At 41.3% G+C, this 19,992-nt stretch overlaps 2 protein-coding genes across 5 annotated transcripts in view; one reads left to right on the top strand and one right to left on the bottom strand.

Annotated features, from left to right (window-relative positions):
- Positions 1 to 1,374: 1,374 nt before the first annotated feature.
- ubxn2a (UBX domain protein 2A) lies at positions 1,375 to 6,087 on the bottom strand. The gene is made up of 7 exons (XM_041063761.1): positions 6,002 to 6,087; positions 5,562 to 5,624; positions 5,258 to 5,369; positions 4,749 to 4,858; positions 3,636 to 3,773; positions 3,024 to 3,185; positions 1,375 to 2,332 (listed from the first exon to the last, which is right to left on the bottom strand). Exons 2-7 carry the CDS (start codon positions 5,603 to 5,605, stop codon positions 2,149 to 2,151), a joined length of 750 nt encoding a protein of 249 aa, XP_040919695.1. The 5' UTR covers positions 5,606 to 5,624; positions 6,002 to 6,087; the 3' UTR covers positions 1,375 to 2,148.
- Positions 6,088 to 7,958: 1,871 nt separating this feature from the next.
- Positions 7,959 to 19,992, top strand: part of atad2b (ATPase family AAA domain containing 2B) — a 64,656-nt gene continuing 52,622 nt past the window's right edge. For 2 of the 4 annotated variants that reach the window (XM_041064625.1, XM_041064622.1), the window contains exons 1-17: positions 7,959 to 8,165; positions 9,934 to 10,100; positions 10,337 to 10,368; positions 10,464 to 10,611; positions 11,189 to 11,288; positions 11,400 to 11,529; positions 11,688 to 11,834; positions 11,990 to 12,065; positions 12,209 to 12,310; positions 12,532 to 12,643; positions 12,821 to 12,936; positions 13,086 to 13,260; positions 13,585 to 13,673; positions 14,901 to 15,060; positions 16,540 to 16,630; positions 16,813 to 17,124; positions 17,784 to 17,934. In XM_041064625.1, the coding sequence (XP_040920559.1) occupies positions 8,067 to 8,165; positions 9,934 to 10,100; positions 10,337 to 10,368; positions 10,464 to 10,611; positions 11,189 to 11,288; positions 11,400 to 11,529; positions 11,688 to 11,834; positions 11,990 to 12,065; positions 12,209 to 12,310; positions 12,532 to 12,643; positions 12,821 to 12,936; positions 13,086 to 13,260; positions 13,585 to 13,673; positions 14,901 to 15,060; positions 16,540 to 16,630; positions 16,813 to 17,124; positions 17,784 to 17,934 (2,207 nt within the window). In that variant the 5' untranslated portion in view covers positions 7,959 to 8,066. Of the gene's footprint in view, positions 8,166 to 9,930; positions 10,101 to 10,336; positions 10,369 to 10,463; positions 10,612 to 11,188; positions 11,289 to 11,399; positions 11,530 to 11,687; positions 11,835 to 11,989; positions 12,066 to 12,208; positions 12,311 to 12,531; positions 12,644 to 12,820; positions 12,937 to 13,085; positions 13,261 to 13,584; positions 13,674 to 14,900; positions 15,061 to 16,539; positions 16,631 to 16,812; positions 17,125 to 17,783; positions 17,935 to 19,992 lie in introns of all 4 variants that reach the window. The other 2 variants (XM_041064623.1, XM_041064621.1) reach the window with 1 other exon arrangement.

The raw sequence follows: 19,992 nt of genomic DNA, 5'->3' as shown, positions 1-19,992 counted from the left end.
TGGGAATGATACAGGCGATGATACAGTTCTACACACACTCGTTCTGACATTTGTATGGACCCTTTTTAGAGTCTGTGACTTAGGATATATTGCGTGCCTTTTCCCACAAAGCACTTTCATAAGCAGCTCTTTTAATGCACGATGCTTACTCTCCACAGTAAGCCTCTCCTCGGAGCATGACAACAAACATGTCATGTAGACCTTGGCTGCTGAATCCAGACCTGTCCATAAATTCCAAGCATGAAAACCCCTCTACCAAAACCACATTATTGACAATGAAAAAGGCACCATGGCAGAAAAGTCAGGCATATGACCTGCATTAGAATGGGTATGTTTCCGATAATGCGTGAAGAGGAATGTGCAAAATGAAAGGTTGGCTGCTGCACGAGTAAAAGGGTAATTCTGAAAGGAAATGTGGGAGTTAAAGGGAAAGTAATTCCCTGCATGCTTAGCCTTATTAAATATGTAGCACAAAGGAAATGTGCTCTCTTTTACTCTTTAGCCAGACCCCCTCTGGCTGTCAACCAAGCGACGTCCACAGCCTGCACGTTCAGGTAAAAATCCTAAAATGTGCAGCATGGCCTCATAGAAAGGTAATTCTTCAGAGGGGATTAGGATATTCAAGACATTTCTGCTGCTTTCCCTGACCTTGACCATCCTGAGGCTGCCATCTCAAACACATACCCTCTCCACTTCCACACACACACACACACACACACACACACACACACACACACACTCCCTCCCTCCCAGTGCTTTAAATATTGAAGATGGATAATGGTGTTCGCCTTCTTCCTGAGACCAGGCAGAAAGCTTGGAGACAGAGCCAGCACACACTCATGAAAAAGCACATGCATGTGCTTACACATTCCATTAAACACACATACACAAAAAAACAACACATTCAACTTTATTTCACCCCTGGTTTTACCCCTTTTTCACCTTCCTGAATAGTTTTGTTGTGAAGCCACAGATTTTGACAACTAATTGGCCCCTATTACACACAGTGACCAGCGTGGTTCCACTTCACACCATCACATCCATGCTTTTCATATTCAGTGGGTTAGGAAACACCACTGTGAACACATCGTTCCTCCAATTCTGACTTCTTTGACATTAGCAGCCCCTCCCCTGCCTCCTTAATCTAAGTCTCCATTAAATCTGTTATGACAGCACAGATGTTGCATTACAACATGAAATAAGGTGCTGCTTGGTGCAATGCCACAATCACTATAGCAGCAGTCCTCACACAACACATGGGCAGTATTAATATGGATTTAAATTCTCAAAGTGATTTGCTCAAAAAAAACCCCAAACACTTCAAGTGATGGGTTTACATCAAAAAAGAAATCATAAAAATACACATTCGTTTGAGGAAGTTTTATTTTACCTTGATACGTGATGTTTCTTTACATGATGCAGTCAAATGAAACAAGACATTGTACATTTTGAAATAAATCTCCCCACAAAAACAAAGGCAAATGTTCACAAAAAACATGACACGACATCTGAATGCCCTAAACAGTCAGGCCAACATAAATAACAAGCTGTCATCCTTTTTTTCTTTTTATCATAATAATGTGCAAACACAAAAAATCACGTTGAATAAATATAATTTTAAACTTAAGAGATAAAAACTGAATTATCAGCTTGTTGTTTTTACTGTAAATAGTGCAGAAAACGGTGATAACAGTTTGGGAAGACTTTAGAGAGTAGGTTGGTGGTGCTGGTGGTGGTACTGTGTGCGATTGTGAGGGAAGCAGGGAGGCTTACATGTGGGAGACCAACAGATGGACACACATGGTTGACCATCTGCACGGGCGACAAAACTGGTTTTGCCTTGACAGTTTCGCTACAGTTCGGGGGTTTGGGGAGATCTGCTGGCAGGTAAACACTGTCCTCCAGGGGAAGAAGACAAAGTAAGCACTGACGACAGCAGCACCTTTGTAACTAACAGACAATGTCTCCATTAGATAATCCCACACAGAGACTGTAGAGGGAAATAACAATCATCAAATGCAGCACAAACTGCTGAATAAATAAAGATTATAAGTTATAAAGGGAGTTGAGATTGCTATCAGGGTTATAGATATGATATATTAGTGAGGGGAATAGTAGTGTGTTGTGTAAGTTAAGGGGCCCTATTGGTCAGGAGTGTCCAAACGGAGCCTGTGTGTTCAGGGGTCTCTGGACAATGACAGCATTGGCCAAGTCCGCTTCTTCCAGACTTAATTCTTTGTTGCTGAGCTCTCGAAAAGGAAGTGATGTTGTCAGGACGAAGGGTGGGCAGCTCCTCTGGCAGCGGGCCACGAAATCTTGAACATCCGTGATCCTAGAAAAGAAGGAGAATCATATAAAAAAGAGACAGACAGACATACAGAAATATTCCCTACTGAACATGTCTGTTCCTTTGCAGTGGCAAAGCATTCCTGGTCAAATACTCTAATCTCTCTGAAGCACTAAACTAGTATCATCATCTATTATTAATCACACCCCTGCATACACAAGCGATCCTATGGCGGCCCTTCTCTTCACACACACTGAGGCTAGCTGAAGGTTGGAGGGGTTCAGCCCTCTCTATCCTTTAGCTACTAACCCTGTTATATAAATGCTGCATCAGAGTTACGCAATCTCTCTCTGGGGATTTTATAGATCCACTTCGTTTCTACATCTCAGATTATGTTTTCTGCAGCCCCATGCACTGTGGCAGGGGATATAGCATGCACCATGTCTTCAAACTCCAGCAGGCTAGAACAAAGCATTACGTAATCCTCAAACAAACCCCCTCACCACCTCCCGAGCTCGAACAAATAAAAATCTCTTGTCATTCCTTAAAACTACTTCTATCCTGTGACGCTTGAGATTATGGGATTTGCAGGCAGCACAGCAGGAGTACGGAGTGTTGAGATATTCTTTACACAGAATCTTAAGTGTCCTAAATATGTAGACATTATTTGATGCTGTCATGCTGACAGATTGAGATGCGGAGAGATGTGTTTTGGCCTTGACACCGTGATACTCACCGATGCGATAGGTTAAACCTCTGTACCAATCTCCTGCCATCGGCCAACCAGATCTGCAGGGAGGTAACAGGAAGGGCGTGGTCTAGTGTTACCATGGGAATAGGAGGAGATTCTCCATCCTCATGCACAGACGGTGACCTGGCCACTACCCTGGGTGCAACACTGGAAATGGACAGGGATAAATAACAGATTAAGAACCAGTCAGGCGTGCAGCACATACAGCATGTGCATTGTGCATATTTCTCATTTTGATTTACAGCTTTGTGTGGACAGAGAAAACTCACACAAAATATTTTTTGGACTCCCTGCACAATTTGGTATTCACACAGTGATGCTTTGAAAATGCTGATGCTCTCAGTTCATCAGTGTGACTGTCTGCTTGGTCAGATTTGCTTATGCTTTTTGATACCTGGATTTAGAGGGACACCTAGTGGTACAAGGGAGTATAGTATCTTGGAACAATAATAATCGCAAGTTACTGGTTACTTATGGTTTCTTAAGACAATAATCACATGTTTATATGCAAAATAATTATTTTTGAAAAATACATGTATTTATCAAACAACAATATTTTGAAATATCTCTAATATTATCACAACAACAACCTCTAACCTGCCAAGTCGGTATCCTCTGCCGCTGAAAGGGTGAAAGGTCTTTTTCTTGGGAACATAATTTTCTTCCGTCAGATCCTCCACACTGATCTCCAGCTCCTCCTCTTCTGCCCTGCTCTCCCACTCTGCCGGAAGCTCCCTGGGATAGATTAAAGATCAGGCTTGGAGTCTAGTCAGATCAATCAATATGACAAATGAGCTCTAATGACCATTATACTTTATCTATGTTATGTCGCCTGGTTGTGGTGCTAATTTCCCTTCGGGGACTGATGGAGTTTGACTGCAAGGTCGAACCAATTGATCAAAACGAGGACAGGCGTTATGCTACATATGAGTTACATACAGTTCGACTACCTATCTATGCACTAAGTAAACACAGGAGTTTGTTTACATTTGTATTTCTGAAAAGAAAAAGTGAACTGCCATTTTTAGCTTGAGTGAAAACTAAAACTTGGTCATCTACCAGCAAAACTTAACCTAAAGTAATCTTTATTTCATCAAAGATGCTATTTTCAAACACGGTGACCAATATTTACGAACAGAGGTTTGAAGCTGTTCTTGGCAGGTGTGAACAGGGATTTAATCCTACGTTACTAATGTTCAAGCAACTAGCAAAGACTAGATAGAAAAAGAGAAAAAAAAGACAGAGAAGGCACTTCAGTAGGGAGTGATCAAGCAGCAAGAACTGAAACTCAGATTCATTTGGTATTTCTGCAATGTACTTCTCTGTTATTCTGTGGCTTTACAGTGACATTCAAGGAACTAAAATGCAGTCTCTATTACCCTGTGACAGCCGTCTCATATGAGTCACACAAGTTTTCAACACACATTCATTAAACCACATTTTCTCAACACAAACAAGGAAATACCACAAAGCCAACATAAATATCTAATGATTAAGTAATATGGAATTAGTTGTACAATGTTGTGTTCAATTTCACACCAGAAGATGAGTTATTAAAAGCCAAAAATCTCAGCACTTGTGAGGTAATCTTTGTGTCAGTGGTAATAACCAACAACTCCATCAGACCTCAAGGTATTACTGTCAGTTTGTGCCTTACAGTGGCAAAATTCTACTTAAAATGATTTTTAATATACTACAAATTTAACCCACCCCCTCTTGATTGCATCCAGGAAGTCTTGATTCTCTGGTACGGAGTAGCTGCGAAACTCCTCATCGTTCACGGTGAAGCCGTCCTTCCACAGCCTCACCACCATCTCCACCTGGAATGAAGGCCACAAAAATGAACTCTGATCAGCCTGAGACACAATGACCGCTATGTGTACTCAGCTCCAAAGACAGCTAAAGGCTCTCATGTGAGCCTACATGTATTTTGCTGCTGCCATGTGAAAACCTCATTCTAATCCTTTTTTATTTGCATACGGTATACATGTATGCTTGATGTATTACATATTCAACATTTACAGAATATTTTACTTAATTATTTATTTATTCTTAGACCGTGAGGTCATCATCGTATTTCTGCAAAGTTAATCACACAAAACACATCAAACTGCCAACAATTTCAAAATATAGTCTGTGGACAACATGAAGTTTTCCTCTGACAGCTGCATAATGCACATATGGCCCTGAGGATTTAGTGGGGTGAATTTGTGTCTGACCTTTGATGTCCCTGAGGCATTGTAACAGATCTTCTCCACCTCATCGAGGAGATCCTCTACCGAGAAACTACGCCTCATTGGAGCCCCCTCTTCATTTTCCTCGCCTGCAACCCTTTAAGAAATAGACTAGTGTGTAATTAAGTCATTGAATTTAGCCAGTAGACACAAAGTTCATTTTGTTTACTGTCTGATTTGCAGAGCTATTGATTTTGTCAGAAGAAATGTTGATTAATATGTTATGGGTTCTTTTAAATGAAACTGATTTTTTAAACGTCTAAATAAAGGGGGGGCTGTTATGACTTACGAATTTTCATCTTTCTCACCCCCCACAGAGTCAATCTCTTTCATGATGTCCCGTGTTTTCCATCTGAGGAAAATAAAAACACATAACAAACGTACAGTGGGCAAAACACATGTCATGATGGGGCTTGAGCTTTAAATGCGTCGCTGTATTTTCAGGAAATCTTTATTAGCTCAGCAGTTTGTAACATTGTCAGTGTGTTAAAACGGATTGTTTTTTTTTTGTTTTTTTGTAAAAGCTCTATCGATAAACAAAACCAAGCAGCCTGTAGCGTTATTGTTAATTATGTAAGTGGGCGTCAGAAAGCCACGGCCGCGCACAGAGTCTACGCCACAGGATCGGTGTAATATCGGTGTAATATAACATGGATTATATAGACATAGACACACAGTAGATGCTCATTAGCATGCGCGTATTAAGGTTAAGGTCAAATACTGATTTACCAGTCCGCGTTTTGTCGGTTAATCCCGGGCTACACATCTGCAGCCCTAAGTTTCTGGTAGCGGCTCTTCTGCTGAGCAATACATTTGACGCAACAGTGCCGTAAGTCGACTCCTCTTGTCGTAACAATACTACACTGCTGAGCTCAGCACATCTTGTGTCAGCTGAAACTGATGATACAGTATTAAATGGCATGGGAAACACACCTGATACACACAGGGAAAATACTACGAAATGTATCTGTCTGTCTGTCTGTGTAACTTTCATAAAATGATCTTATCCTATTTGATTCTCTCTGAATCAAGTAGGTTAAGATCATCTGTGATGTCCTGGTTGACACAACCACTGCATTCACGTATATTCATCATGTAATATGACAGGACCAATCTCCACCATCTCTCCCCCAATGGAAAGAAGAGTAGCATGAGTCCTGGATCTCCTGAAGTCCACCACCATCTCCTCTGTTCTGCTGGTGCTGAGCTGCAGGTGGTTCAACTCGGTCAGGTTCACAAAAAATTAATGTGTGACTGACCTGTAAGTTGCACTGCAAACCAATAGAGCCAGGTTAAAGACACACCTTCTTTACTCACAAGGGATTAATTCTTTATTCACTCATGTCAGTGTACTATACATGTGGACAGAATTTAATAATAGTTAAATTTGAGTTGTACATAATAATTTTGTGTTTCTCAGTGGATTAGAATTGATAAACAGCAACAAAGAACATTAAATTTAGTTGTTATCTAGCTTGTTCTTGTTTTAAACCACTACATTTCAGTGTAATAGAATAAAACCTGTTTAGCTTTTCTGTTGTGTGAATGCCCATTTTTTCTTACACTTCGATCACAGTTTATGCCTTTAACACCTCCATGTATGTGAACATAATGCTGTAAGGTTTCTGAGAAAAAAATAGTTTTGAACTTTTTTTTTCTTCCAAACAAACCGTAACTTAAACAGAAAATATAAAACAGAGCTAAATGAGTTGCAGAAGACAGTTGCATTAAATGGTTTGTTTAATGCAACTTTTACTTCATAGAAAACTTAGTATGATAAAAAAGGATTCACACTTTCCTCTGTTAGTGCCTAACCTGCAACAGGGACAGAATAACAAAAACAGTTTGGGCCTCTGTAGGTTTAACATGACTGTGAATTCTGCCTGATATTTCATGCATTTATTATCTCAGATATGGGAACCAAATGGGACAGTGTACAGAGTGAGGAGCGTTACTGACAACAGCATGGGTGGAGACTGATTTGATTATCTTTATTCAATAACTTAGACTACATGCATTAAAGTTACAGTAAAGAATTACAAAGTTTGATAGTAATCAATATTCAATCTGTGTCTGCTTTATGAGAATGAATTAAACTAGATGTAATGGAAAGTTCGGAAAACTTTGTGAAGAAGAGGACTTTTTCCAATAAATTAAAGGCTGTCCATTCCCATGTGTTTCTGCCAGCTTCAGAACAAGGTCCCACCCCACTTATCTTTTCTATTCCTCTCCACTCTAAAAACAAAATAAAACCTTAAAAGTGACATACACAACACAGCATACCTCTGAAAGGTGCACTTTGTACTACACTTTGCAGTTTATGAAAACTGCAGTTTCTCTTATTTTTTTCTCTTTTGATACTGAGACTTACATGTGCTTCAGCAGTACCCTTCTGTGTCCCCATGTCCACTGTAAATATTCCAACTGCAAAATGCAAGTTAAAACCCATAATAACATAATATGATTATTTGTATTGACTATTAGGATCTTTGTGAAATTTGTATAGTATCCATATGGTTACTGGGCTTGTAGTTCTTTGTGGTAGTAGTCCAGTCAGCAAAAATTAATGCACCTGCCAAACAGACCCACATCCACTTGAGAGAGAGAGAGAGAGAGAGAGAGAGAGAGAGAGAGAGAGAGAGAGAGAGAGAGAGAGAGAGAGAGAGTGAGTGTTGTGTCAGGGAGAGAGAGAGAGAGAGAGAGAGAGAGAAATGGCGCCTCGATGCTGCGCTCACTGAGGCAGTGTTTGGAGCCGGTTAGGGAGATTCAGTAAGGGCAGACAAAAGGAAAAAACATGGTGAACACAAGGAAAAGCTCACGGCCAGGGAGCGGCCCCTTCATCTCCTCGAGGACTAGGTCGTCGTCGAGAAACGAGCGAAACTCTGAGGAACATGTAAGCCGGTTTCTTTTCTTTGCCGGCGAGCTAGCTGGCTCTGCTAGTTGGCTAGGTAGCTGTAGCCGTGGCCTCAAGGTGCTCCACTTAATGCATTATTCACAGCCAAATACGAGTAGTATTGAACTTGACACCCGTCCAGTCACGCAGATACACAATAAAATAAGTGAGTGCCGCGATTCATACGCGTGTCACTCGCACTGAACGCATTGTACAGCTGTCCAATTACAAGCTAGCGATGTTAACTCCTGGCTAGCCCCAAGTTGAGTTCCCTTTGTGTTTGGCAATTTTAACCGGCTGACTTGTTTCACCATTGTCTCCACGAATTAGCCTTGTAAATAAAGACAACTGGGAATTTGACATGAGGCTATTAGCAGCATGTCATGTCATCATCCTGGGAGCATCGGCGCGGATATTTTTGCAAATGTGAAGAGATATAGCGATAGTTGAGCTAGCGTTTGTAGGTTGTAGCTAGCCCGACAGCTAGCTTACAGTGGGGGAAGGGAGTCCCAGGTTCACAACAGTTGGCTGGTTTAAGTCCCGTATTTAGCAAGTCTGAACTTGGTGAACTTTGTGTTGTAAATGCCCCAAAGACCCCCACAGTCTGTTTTTACACAAAATGTTTTAAAAGCACTGATATAACGTTAAACTGACCGATATTTTACTACTTTCTGCAAATGTGCACTCAATTAATAGCTTTAGTTTTTACTCTGATCGCCTGACCTACAAGCTGCCTGACAGTCTTTGTCTCAGAATGTAAACACTGAGATTATGCAAGGCAATGGGCTCTGTGTTTCCGCATTATTTACGATTATTACAGCACTTAGCACGGACGAACAACATAATTCACCATTCTGATAATTTATTGAGTCATTAGCACATTCTTGGTTTTTTTAATAGGCTATTTGGCGAGAGTTTATACTTTGTTAAATTGTGGTTGAGGAAAATCGAGTCATTCCTGGCTTATGTCCAGTCTTGTGGATTGCAAGCCAGGCTAACTGATGACACATGAAAATGGGAGCTATGATTAAAAGGGTTTAGAGTGATAAAACATACACTTTAACAAGTTGTGTCCAAGAATTCAGATTGTTTTTGTAGGCTGTGCTCTCAACCATTTCTTTGTGGGAAGACCTTGTTGTCAAAAACTTGTTGATAAAGCTGATCATTGTTGTGTGACATTTTTTCAAAAATGATCTAAATGAAGACTGATTTCATGGTGCAACTGCCAGGCCACCTCTGTTCCTTCATTTCCTGTTAGTACATCTTGCACTTTTTTAGTCTGTCTGCATCCATCCAGCCAGTCAGACAAACCCCTCTGCAGGCATTGCAGACAGTTGCCTATGACAACAGTGAGATATGCTCTCATATCAGCAGGGAAGTTAAGCTGTGAAGGGCGTGAGCATCAAGGGCATATGTCTGGTTGGTTCTGTGTTGTGATTCAGAGAATACATTGAGGAGTTAGGTACAAGGTGTCTTGTCTCATCATAAGACTCTATTCTGGTTTTGCCATTTCGAGTTTTGTCTTTGAAGTCTTTCGTGTTGTTACGGATTTGATTTTTGCTTGAGCAGTTTGGTCATGCTCGCGTGTTATTTGCTTAATATTCTTGTTTTATACAATGATTGACAGGGTGAATTTTTTTATGCAAATATTTGTAAAAAGGCTGTCATGGAATTTGACATCCTCTTTTTCCATTGCTTGCTTGTTCTGATTGTTTGTCATTCTTGCTTTCTTCCCCTCTTGAATGTTGGTGCGGTGTTTGTTTAGCAGAAGGAGCCCAGTAGTGATGTGAGCAGTCCCAGCAGTCCCTGGTTGGCCCCCCCTTCCAAGCGGACACGGCGGCAGACTGCATCTGAGCCCAGCTCCAGCGACACCTCCCCATCCCCTCAAACTAAGAGCCAGAGGGTCAGCTGGGACATTCCCACTTACCGCACCAGGTGAGCTGCTGACTTTTGTGTCACTCATCATAAGTATTTTTGAGTGAGCCCAAAGTTAGCCAGCTATTTGTTTTCACTGGCTGTTGAGTCAGATTTGGTTCTCCTCATGTCATGTATTATAATCAATGGAGCAGACAAAACTTTAACCTGAGTTCTCAAACAGTATTATGTGTGATAAACTGTAGTCTTCCGTCCAGATGTCCATACACATTTTCACTTTGTTGTTTTGTTTCTAGGCTGTCGTCTCGCATAATGCAAAATGGGCACGGTAATGCAGTTCTTTTCACTTTGTTCCTTTTTTGAGGCCATACATTGGAAGGCAAACAATTGAAATATTTAACTTAATTTTTGTTAATGCTACAGCCCATATGAATCACCGGAATGAGGAGAGTGGAGGTGGAGATCACTCTCACATGAATGGCCATGTGGAGCTGAAGAGGAGCTGCCGGGTGAGGAAGAGCCAATTTGAACACCTCAATCAGAGCCTGCTGTTCGACCAGCTGGTCAACAGGTAGCTAGCACTCACGCCACTGACACCTTTCTTTGCAGTACCGCTTTGAACATAGGAGAAGAAAGTGCATTGTTTAGAGTGTACTTAATTAATCTCAGAGCATATGGGGGTGGGCTCATTATACACGAGAAAAGTAACTTGTTCATTAGCATGATTTGGTTGCTAAGGTGCCCAGGTCTACTTCCTTCAGAGAGCTTGAATATGTATAAAAACATATACAGTTGGTATTAGGACTCTCTCTTGTTATGGTAGCGTGTTCAGATGCACTGGATTTGAAATGAAACATAACTGAATTTATAAAGTTGACTTTCAGCTTTAAGGTGTTGTCACACAGTTTATGAACAGTGAAAAGATGATGTTGCAAATCTTGCCCCCGTTCACAAAATATGGGTGTGAACACCCTCATACTACACAATAAAGTCAGTGCTTCACCTTCATAATCGTTCTTTTCATGTTCCATGTGCTGGAGTAAAGAGGCAAAACCACACCTCTCCCAGACAGAAATGTTTACCCATGTTGTGCTTCTGTAAAGGTGCGTTCAGTTTGTCATATTCTGCATGTCTGTGTGTGTATGCAGCACTGCTGAGGCTGTCCTTCAGGAGATGGACAACATCAGCAGCATCAGACAGAACCGTGAGGTTGAGCGACTTCGCATGTGGACTGGAGACACTGAGGAGGTGAGTGTGGCCATGTTCTACCACACAGAGCAGAGCTAGAGAAGTACCGTACTGCTACGTGATGATCTAATTGTGAACATAAGTGATAGAGTTAAGGCTCTGTTCTTTCAGGAAAACATGGACATGTATTCCCGGGTGAAACGCAGGAAATCCATGCGCAGGAGCACTTTCAGCATGCCCACACACCACAAAGTCATAAGCAAAACGGAGCAGGAGGAGGAAGAGGAGGAAGGGACTGAAGGTCAGTTTCTTACTAAAGAGATCATGAAAACTTTATGAAGTACCTCTTTCTCAAAACCAAAGAGTCGATGGCTTAGCGTAGTTCGGTTGAATCTTTTACAAGGTTACTCTTGGTAGTATTTTCAGCTGAAGTTTGAAAGCCATATTTGTGAGTCTCAGAATCTCACGGTGAGGAAGAGGAGGATGCAGAAGATGATGATGAAGACGACGAAGGGGATGAAGCGGAAGAGGCAGGGGAGGAAAATGACAGGCCCTACAACCTGAGGCAGCGTAAAACGGTGCAGAGATATGAGGCACCACCTATTGGTAATTACTATTTTTGTCCCTTAAACCTTTTTATATAAATTTTGTTCAGTTGTAATAGGTATACTGTCCATTTATGTCATTATGCCCACTTGTTTTTTTAATAATGCTTTAGGCTTGATCTGTGACAACCAGTTGCTTTGTGTTTGCTTTTTCAGAGCCTGTGAACAGAAAACAGAGCAACCCCTCACTTTTTGACACCCACAGATCCCCAGCTAGAAGAAGCCATATAAGGTTGGTGGAAAGATCCCAGTAAAAGCTGAAGCTGAATGTATAACTGTGGGAGTTTAAATCCCCCTTTTCACTACCATCATATTGCTAAGGACTGTGACAATGTAGTGGTGTGATACTAAATCTAGACTGTCTCTCTTCTCCAGAGTGAAGAAACATGCCATTCACAGCAGTGACACCACCTCGTCTTCTGATGAAGAGCGTTTCGAGCGGAGAAAAAGCAAGAGCATGACCCGGGCAAGAAACAGGTGACGGCTTCTGCTTTCTTTGTTTGCTCTTTTTTAATCTTCCTTTCATCTTCCCCTGTTTTGCTTTGATTGAATCACTTTTCTATTGTAGTGTTTTAAAAAAAGAGCTAAAAAACAATGGAGATCTAGGACTGTTAACGTTGATACCAGGACTGTAACAGTGGTTATGTATCTGCACTCTTCAGTTTTAATCATTTATATCATTCTTTTTTGTTTCACAGATGTTTGCCCATGAACTTGACTGCAGAAGACCTGGCTAGTGGAGTGCTGCGTGATCGGGTCAAAGTGGGTGCCAGCTTGGCTGACGTGGATCCCATGAACCTTGATAACACTGTGAGTGGGAATGCTTATAAATGCCTAAAAAACTGTGGAGCAGTGCAGCTTTACACTCCAACTTGCAAGTTGGAATACATGTTGTAGCCAAACAGAGAGACCTATCGACCTTCTTAAGATTTTTCCGAGAGCTTGAATTTTCATAAACAGTGTGGTAAACATGTGATTTCTCCTCAGGTGAAGTTTGACAGTGTAGGTGGCCTCAGTAATCACATTCAGTCATTAAAGGAGATGGTAGTGTTCCCCCTGCTTTACCCAGAGATCTTTGAGAAATTCAGGATTCAACCTCCCAGGTGAGAAGAGCTAATATGTGGCTTTTTATTTCAATTGTTACTCAGTGTGGTTTAGTATTTTATTTTATTTTATTTTATTTTGTTTTATTTTATTTTCTGACAAGTTTGGTAGTAAACACAGTTTCCATTTCCTCTCCCTTCCCTTTCAGAGGGTGTTTGTTTTATGGCCCACCAGGGACGGGAAAGACCCTGGTTGCACGGGCACTTGCCAACGAGTGTAGCCAGGAAGACAGGAAGGTTTCCTTCTTCATGAGGAAAGGAGCCGACTGCCTCAGCAAATGGGTCGGCGAATCCGAACGCCAGCTACGCCTGCTCTTCGACCAGGTGAGTCACTTCCACCAGCGCTCCTGTCAGAGGCAATATTTACATCCTTGCAACCATAGCTCTAGTCCCTTGACCTGGATTGACTTCACAGTGTAAATAGAAAACTGTTAATTTGCTGCTGGTAGAGTATTTCAACATTGTATATTTCTTGTGTGCCTCCTGTTGTAACTTAATTTTTGACAAATTGTTTTTCACTTTTTTGAGAACTGACTTTTTTAATGTAAGCAAACTGAACCCAGCCAGATTTTAATGTATTTCTTTCAGTGAGCATAATGTTTTTTTTTTCTTTGGTTTGACCTTGGTATTGCATATGCTTTTGATCAGGCGTACCTAATGAGGCCATCCATTATTTTCTTTGATGAAATTGATGGTTTGGCTCCTGTTCGCTCCAGCAGGCAGGACCAGATACACAGGTGAGACTAATGTGCTTTAACCCTCATATTATACAAGAATGTACAACTGTTGTGTACACTTGTTTATGCTTGAAACATACCAGTACCTCCAACATTGCCCAGTGTCATATTACACTTATCAATTACATTTACTAATCAGTCTTGCAGTGAAAAACCTCAGTGGCAGCTGTTCTTTGTCATATGTCCATAATCATCAAAGTGGAAATGATAGAACTGTAAAGCACCGTGTAGAATTGTCTTGAAAGTCACTGAGAAACTCTTCTAACCCACACATTTGTCCTTTTGATTTTATCTTTTAAACACACACAAAAAAAGCTATAAAAAAATCTTAGCTGTACCACACACACTTGTCAACATGCAGTAGTGAAAGCGTCAAAATTGTGGCTGTTTTCACTTTTGTGCACATTTGCATGCCAGCCTGTCTGCAGGTTTAAACTGCTGCTGCTGTTACTTTCCTTGCCAAAAGGTGGCACAGGTTTGCTAGATCTGCAGGTCCAAACCTGCTGGCACTGCAGCTTTGATTTGTTTTTGGAAGAAGTTGGCTGGATCTGGATCTGAGTGGTCCACATCAGTGCAACTTGAGTCCATATTTGTTTGTCTGATTAGCATTGAGCAACCATAGGAGCAGAAATCAGTGAACAATATTCACTTCTGATTTAGACCATTTCAGCATGAGCTGTATGCGAGGAAGCTACCTATTATACAAACACAGCTTGCAGTTGATCCTTGAGAAAATAGTTGCCATCTAAAATAATGAAATATTTGTGAAAAGTAACATTACAGTTCTGGACTGCGGTTTATTCAAATCATGAAACGTGTTTACGCCTGAGTTTGTAGATGCTCTCCTCTTTCTACATGCTGAGTAAATACATGACTGGAGCTGTAGCCAACAGGGAAACAGAAGCGCTGATATTTGTGACTCAAACTGTTTTGTTCATTATGCCTGTTTGATGGACCAGGTATTTGCAGAAATAAAACCTTGTTTATTTGGTCAGTACTGATTCACAAGCCTTGTCAATATTGTTTCAATCTCAAAAAGTAATAGGACTCTGAATGTCTGCATGTATACTTATATGTGTGTGTGTGTATGCATGTTTAAACTGTAATAGGCCTATAGTATATCTTGGCAACACTGAATGTTTAAGTGTAAGCCTAAATACAGCTGAATCTTTAATGTGTTGCTAAATGTTTTACAATCTGTTCCATCACCTTCTTTCCTCTGTCCAGTTCTATTGTGTCCACTCTGCTGGCCTTGATGGACGGCTTGGACAGTCGTGGGGAGATAGTTGTCATTGGTGCTACAAACAGACTTGACTCTATCGACCCGGCACTCAGGAGGCCTGGACGCTTTGACCGGGAGTTTCTGTTCAACCTGCCCGACAAGAAGGTGAGGTGGAGTGGAACACGAATATTGTGTACGGTGGACACAATCGTTGTCATGACATCAGCTCTTGTTGGCATTTCTCTGCACTTGGCATTTAAAAAAAAAAAAATGTGTTTTTCATTGTAGGAACATTAACGTTTGATTTGTGCACCTAAAAGGTTGGACATTACGACATAGTCCAACAGACACTATAATGGTATTTTTACCTTAAATGTTGTTGCCCATCAGTGTATCCAACCATCTGTATCTATCAGTGCAACCACTAGGTAACATCCTGTGATATTCTGTGTAAGGATCATTAGTTCTATGTACAGTGCTGTACCTATGTATGTGCACACCCAGGTGGAGACACAGTATAATACTGAAGTAATTAGTGTTTTACTCATATGAGACCTGTGACAAAATTAGTACATGCAGTCCTCTGGCTATTAAGAGTCTTCTCTACTGCTTTTTACTCACTGTTGGATGTTTTGATCCAGCAGGCAAGTGGCAAAGCAGATGCTCATTAAGTCTCTGGAAAATTAAAAATCAATTTTAGCAGATTTATTATTATGCAGATCTGATTGCTTTAATCTTGCACTTGGGGAGACTTGTTTTTTTTTTTGCTGCTGCTGCTACTCTCAAAGCAGTGTTACATGTGTGTCAATGTGACAGTGAGTGAGATAAACAGCTGAGTGTAGCTGGCTCCTCCCCATCGAGCCTTTCTAATGGCCTCCTAGCATCGTTTGTCCACACAGTAGGATGATTGCTAATCAAAGCCTAATCTGCAGGCCATTGCCGGATAAACCCTCCAGTAGTGAGCTCTGACTGATTGAAAACCTTGGTCTTTGGCATATCGCGAGCCTCTCCACACATTCAAGTTCAGCTCTCTCTCCTGTTATTGCCCAAGCTAGAAGCCTGACATATGCAATCTGGGCCAGTTGTGTCGTTTGAATAGAAATGGAGATGCGATGAAAGATGATGAAAACTGTTGCCCTTGATTCACAACAAAGACCACTTTGTTCTTAATGCCTGCTCATCAAAGCACAAGTCCTGTGGAGACGTTGCATTGAATTGAAGGGCGCATTGTGCAGAAGTGTTAGCAAGCCCTTTAGTTGAGCTTGCTCGTGCACTTGAGCCAGTTTTGATCTTTCTCTTGGTGTTATCAGTTCTAGATAGAATAAAGGCTACACCCAGCGAGACATGCTTTTTAATTATGATATTTAAGATGTGATTTCCTCAGGTATCAATGTCATGTTTTGTTTCTTTTATCTCATCTAATGCAACATCGTGTTGAAATTACATATTTATTCGAAAGTCTTGTACAGTTTTTGTCAGCAGTGACATCTGCTGTGCCACTTAAACCTGTTACCTTGTCAGTTATTTTTGATGTGTTGTTGCCATAAGGCTGCACAGGACTTGTGCTCCTTCACGTAATGACTTTGCTCTTTCTGTTTTTCTTTTTATCTCCTTATCCATGTCCACCCCAAATCCTCTTTCCAGGCCAGAAAGCACATCTTGGAGATTCACACACGGGACTGGAATCCCAAATTGGCTGAGCCATTTGTAGATGAGCTTGCAGAAAAATGTGTCGGTAAGATTGACATCTGTGCAAGTGTCAATGTCAAATAAATGTCAAATGATCAAATGTCAAATGACCACTGATTTAGCTGGTTGACATTCATGTTCTAAATGCCATTTGAAGACAGCCTTTTATAAAGTCAGAATTTAAGGAAATGATTTATTAACCTTTTTGTGTATCTGGCTTGCACACAGGCTACTGCGGTGCTGACATCAAATCACTTTGCACAGAGGCAGCCTTGGTGGCGCTGCGTCGCCGCTACCCTCAGATCTACAGCAGCAGTGTTAAACTGAAGCTGGATGTCACCTCCATCGTCCTGGGGCCTGGCGACTTCAGCAAGGCCATGAGGACAATCGTCCCAGCCTCCCAGAGGGCCCTGGCTCCCCCAGGCCGAGCCCTGTCCCCCACCCTCAGGCCCCTGCTGGCTAGCTCTTTCTCCTTGGTGCTGAAAGCTCTGCTCCGAGTCTTCCCCCATGCTCAGTGTACTGACAGGGACAACGCTCACGGTAGGGATCTGGCACCCTGGGGCCCATGGTTTCTGCTGTATCTTTTGTTTTCAGTTTCCTGCTGCAGGCTGTTACTTCTTCTACCTTGACTCTTGCTCTCTTCCACCGTGCCACCTGTCTTTGTGTGCTTTCCCTCTTGGCACGTTTGTAATAAGGTGGAGAGAAAGAGATAATCAAATACTAAAAAGTGCTTTGTATCAGCCTCACACACTGAACAAAGAATATGTGGTGAAACATCCCCCCTGAGTACGCAGAGGTGAATGTGCAGAGATTGGATAACCAGTCATCCTGTGAGCACTTCAATAACCCATCTCCTACTCCAGTCAACAAAAGAGTTTTACAGCAGATTAGCCACAATGCAGCACAATCCCAGGGTTGTACTTCTTGCACCCAATAATAACATGAATTTCCCAGGGTGCTGTGTCATTTAAAATTCCCATTACATCTCACCTAATACGCCAGCTCTCTGTTTTTACTCTCCCCTTTTTTTTGGTGAAGTTGTTAATGTGTTAATGTCAAGTGATAGGGTTGCTTTGGGGATTAAACTCTGGAGAAACAAACTTTTAAGTGCATTTATCACCATTGTTGCTCAGAAATTCTTGGAAAAGTGAGTTTCTGCATATGCATGACTGTAAAAGCAGTGTTCCTCTCTGTGCTAGGCGGTGACAATCAACTGCTTGAAGAGGACTTGTACAGCGACGATGACAATGAGGAAGGCTCTGCTTCCATCTATGAAGTCGAGCCTGCTGTATCCCCAAAGAGTCAGCTCTCTTCTTCTGCAATGCACAGACCCTTCCTTCATTTCTCCTCGTGAGTCCACAGGAAACAGAAAAAAAAAGACAGTTTTCATGGGCAACTGGTAAAAGTGTTGTGTTTAAGAAAGTAAATTAACAGATAAATTAGGTTTTCTGTGAGGTATAGACAGAGAGATTTTAAAGACAACATGCCAAATAAACCTAAAACATATATTTGCATTTTAAAACATGAGCTGATGGTGATACAGAATGACTGTTTCAGTGTATAAGCTATTGTGTTACTGGTTTTCACTATAGTCATCTAATTAGGGAGTAATATAGATCCACTTTTCTTTGTAAATAAATTGTTATCCTCCTAGTAGAGGGACACCTCTTAATTCAAACATAACACGTTATTTCCCACAAAAGTGATGAAGAAGTCAAACCGTATAATAAGACTGAATGAGGAACAGACGGAGTTCAGTGGCTTCACAGGCAGCACTTGTAGAGATTTCTCAGCTATGGAGACCACAGGGCTAGATCAGAGGAGAGGATAAAAGTGAAAAGACAAGGTGATAAGACAGTTCTGAAATCAGAGTTGAAATCTTTGCTTCCATTCAAAAATGGAGAGAGGTAAAGGAACTAGATTACTCAAGGACTCACTTGTGGCTTTTCAATTTCTGGAACTGTTTATTGATGAACCTATTAAGCTACAAGTCTTCAAATCTTACACAGTATGTTTGGAAGACTGAAATGGGATTTTTTTTTTCTATGATAACGCTACGTGCAATTGTATGAAAGAAAAGCCTCTCAAGGCAGGTTTATATTTATAGATGTAAAAAAGGCTTTATTGGCTGGCAATCTCAAAGATTTTTATTTAAGTAGATGTCTGTTAAGCCACTATCTATTGGTGACTGAGGTAACACAACAGTGATTGAGCCTATGGCTCACTGATGTAAGTACTGCAATATTTATATATTTGCAGTATTACAAACTGGGTGTCCGTGGCAACATTCCCAGAAAAACACTGTATTCAGTTACTGCTAATGCAAACTAATCATTTCCTACTGCAGCAGCTTCACATTAAAAGTATTTAATGGGCAAAACACAAGCTGACTTTTATTATGAAGCAGTCACACTAAATCCAGTGTGTTTGTCAGCAAGCTTAGCGCTTACTGCTGTCGTTCATCAAAAATGTGTCTAAAAGAACAAGACAGGAGCCATTTTCAGTATTTCTAGACAGCGGATAAGTTTGAAATATTGCAGGGAGTAATGGAACAAGAAGGAGCAGCCACAGTGAGCTGTTAGATGAAGAGCTGCAGGCGACAAGCTGCACACCTCCAACTTCTCAGCGAGGTAACAAACTCCTTTCACTGCACCCTGCTGCTCACAGACTCGTGCCGTGCGCAGCATAAAATCAGATCACGGCTGGTCACAGAAAGATGGAAAAACGAATTATTGCCTGACTTTGTTATTTAATACGTAAATTTTTCTTTTTTTTTTTTTGCTGCCTGCAGAATGCTGTGACCTGTAGTATTACACCTCATTTTCTGTTACCACCAATAACTACAGGTGTCACCAAATCAACCATGACTGATATCTTCGAGATTGCCACTTTAATGCCCGTCGGCTCTCTGTCTTCATCAGCGCCAGGGTTAACTGGCATCTTTGTCAGATCTTGTTATCACACACCTGTGCCACAGTAGAAGCTCACTGAAAGCTTTAGGAGTTCCAATATGTGTCCTGTAGGTGGAGTTACAGATAACACAAAGGAGAAATCATGCAAGAGGCAGATGAGGGCAGAGACCCAATCACTTCTGGCTTGTCTACTTGCAGAACGCGCAGTAGGATTAGTGGGATTGTGTACAGATGCACACCTTCATAAGCTGATGTAAGCAGAACCTGTGCTGTAGACATGTTGCCCTCTGTATGTCCATATGACAGGAACACAGGAGGGGCCTTAACTCTTTTACGTAACATGGTGGAAGTTAGAGGTTAGCCCAGGCTCTAACAAGCTTCTACTGCTCTTCCTCTAAGCACTTAACTTGGTGTGTGGCTCCTTCTTTCTTTTTTTTTTTCCCTGTCAAAGTGCATCACTTGAGCACAGAGTTTTTTTCTTTCTTTCAAAGGGAGT

Source organism: Toxotes jaculatrix, chromosome 19, assembly GCF_017976425.1.
Source record: "Toxotes jaculatrix isolate fToxJac2 chromosome 19, fToxJac2.pri, whole genome shotgun sequence".
Lineage (NCBI taxonomy): Eukaryota > Metazoa > Chordata > Actinopteri > Toxotidae > Toxotes > Toxotes jaculatrix.
The sequence above is the reverse complement of the archived record's forward strand: the minus strand, read 5'-3'. Positions and strand labels throughout refer to the sequence as shown.

Bases quoted from the DNA above. Each gene is read 5' to 3' on its own strand.
- ubxn2a (XM_041063761.1), bottom strand. From the start codon at position 5,605: ATGAAAGAGATTGACTCTGTGGGGGGTGAGAAAGATGAAAATTC. The intron at 4,859-5,257 runs GTCAGACACAAA...CCTTCATTCCAG, and splicing joins ATGCCTCAGGGACATCAAAG to GTGGAGATGGTGGTGAGGCT. The intron at 3,774-4,748 runs GTGGGTTAAATT...AATCTATCCCAG, and splicing joins CTGGATGCAATCAAGAGGGG to GGAGCTTCCGGCAGAGTGGG.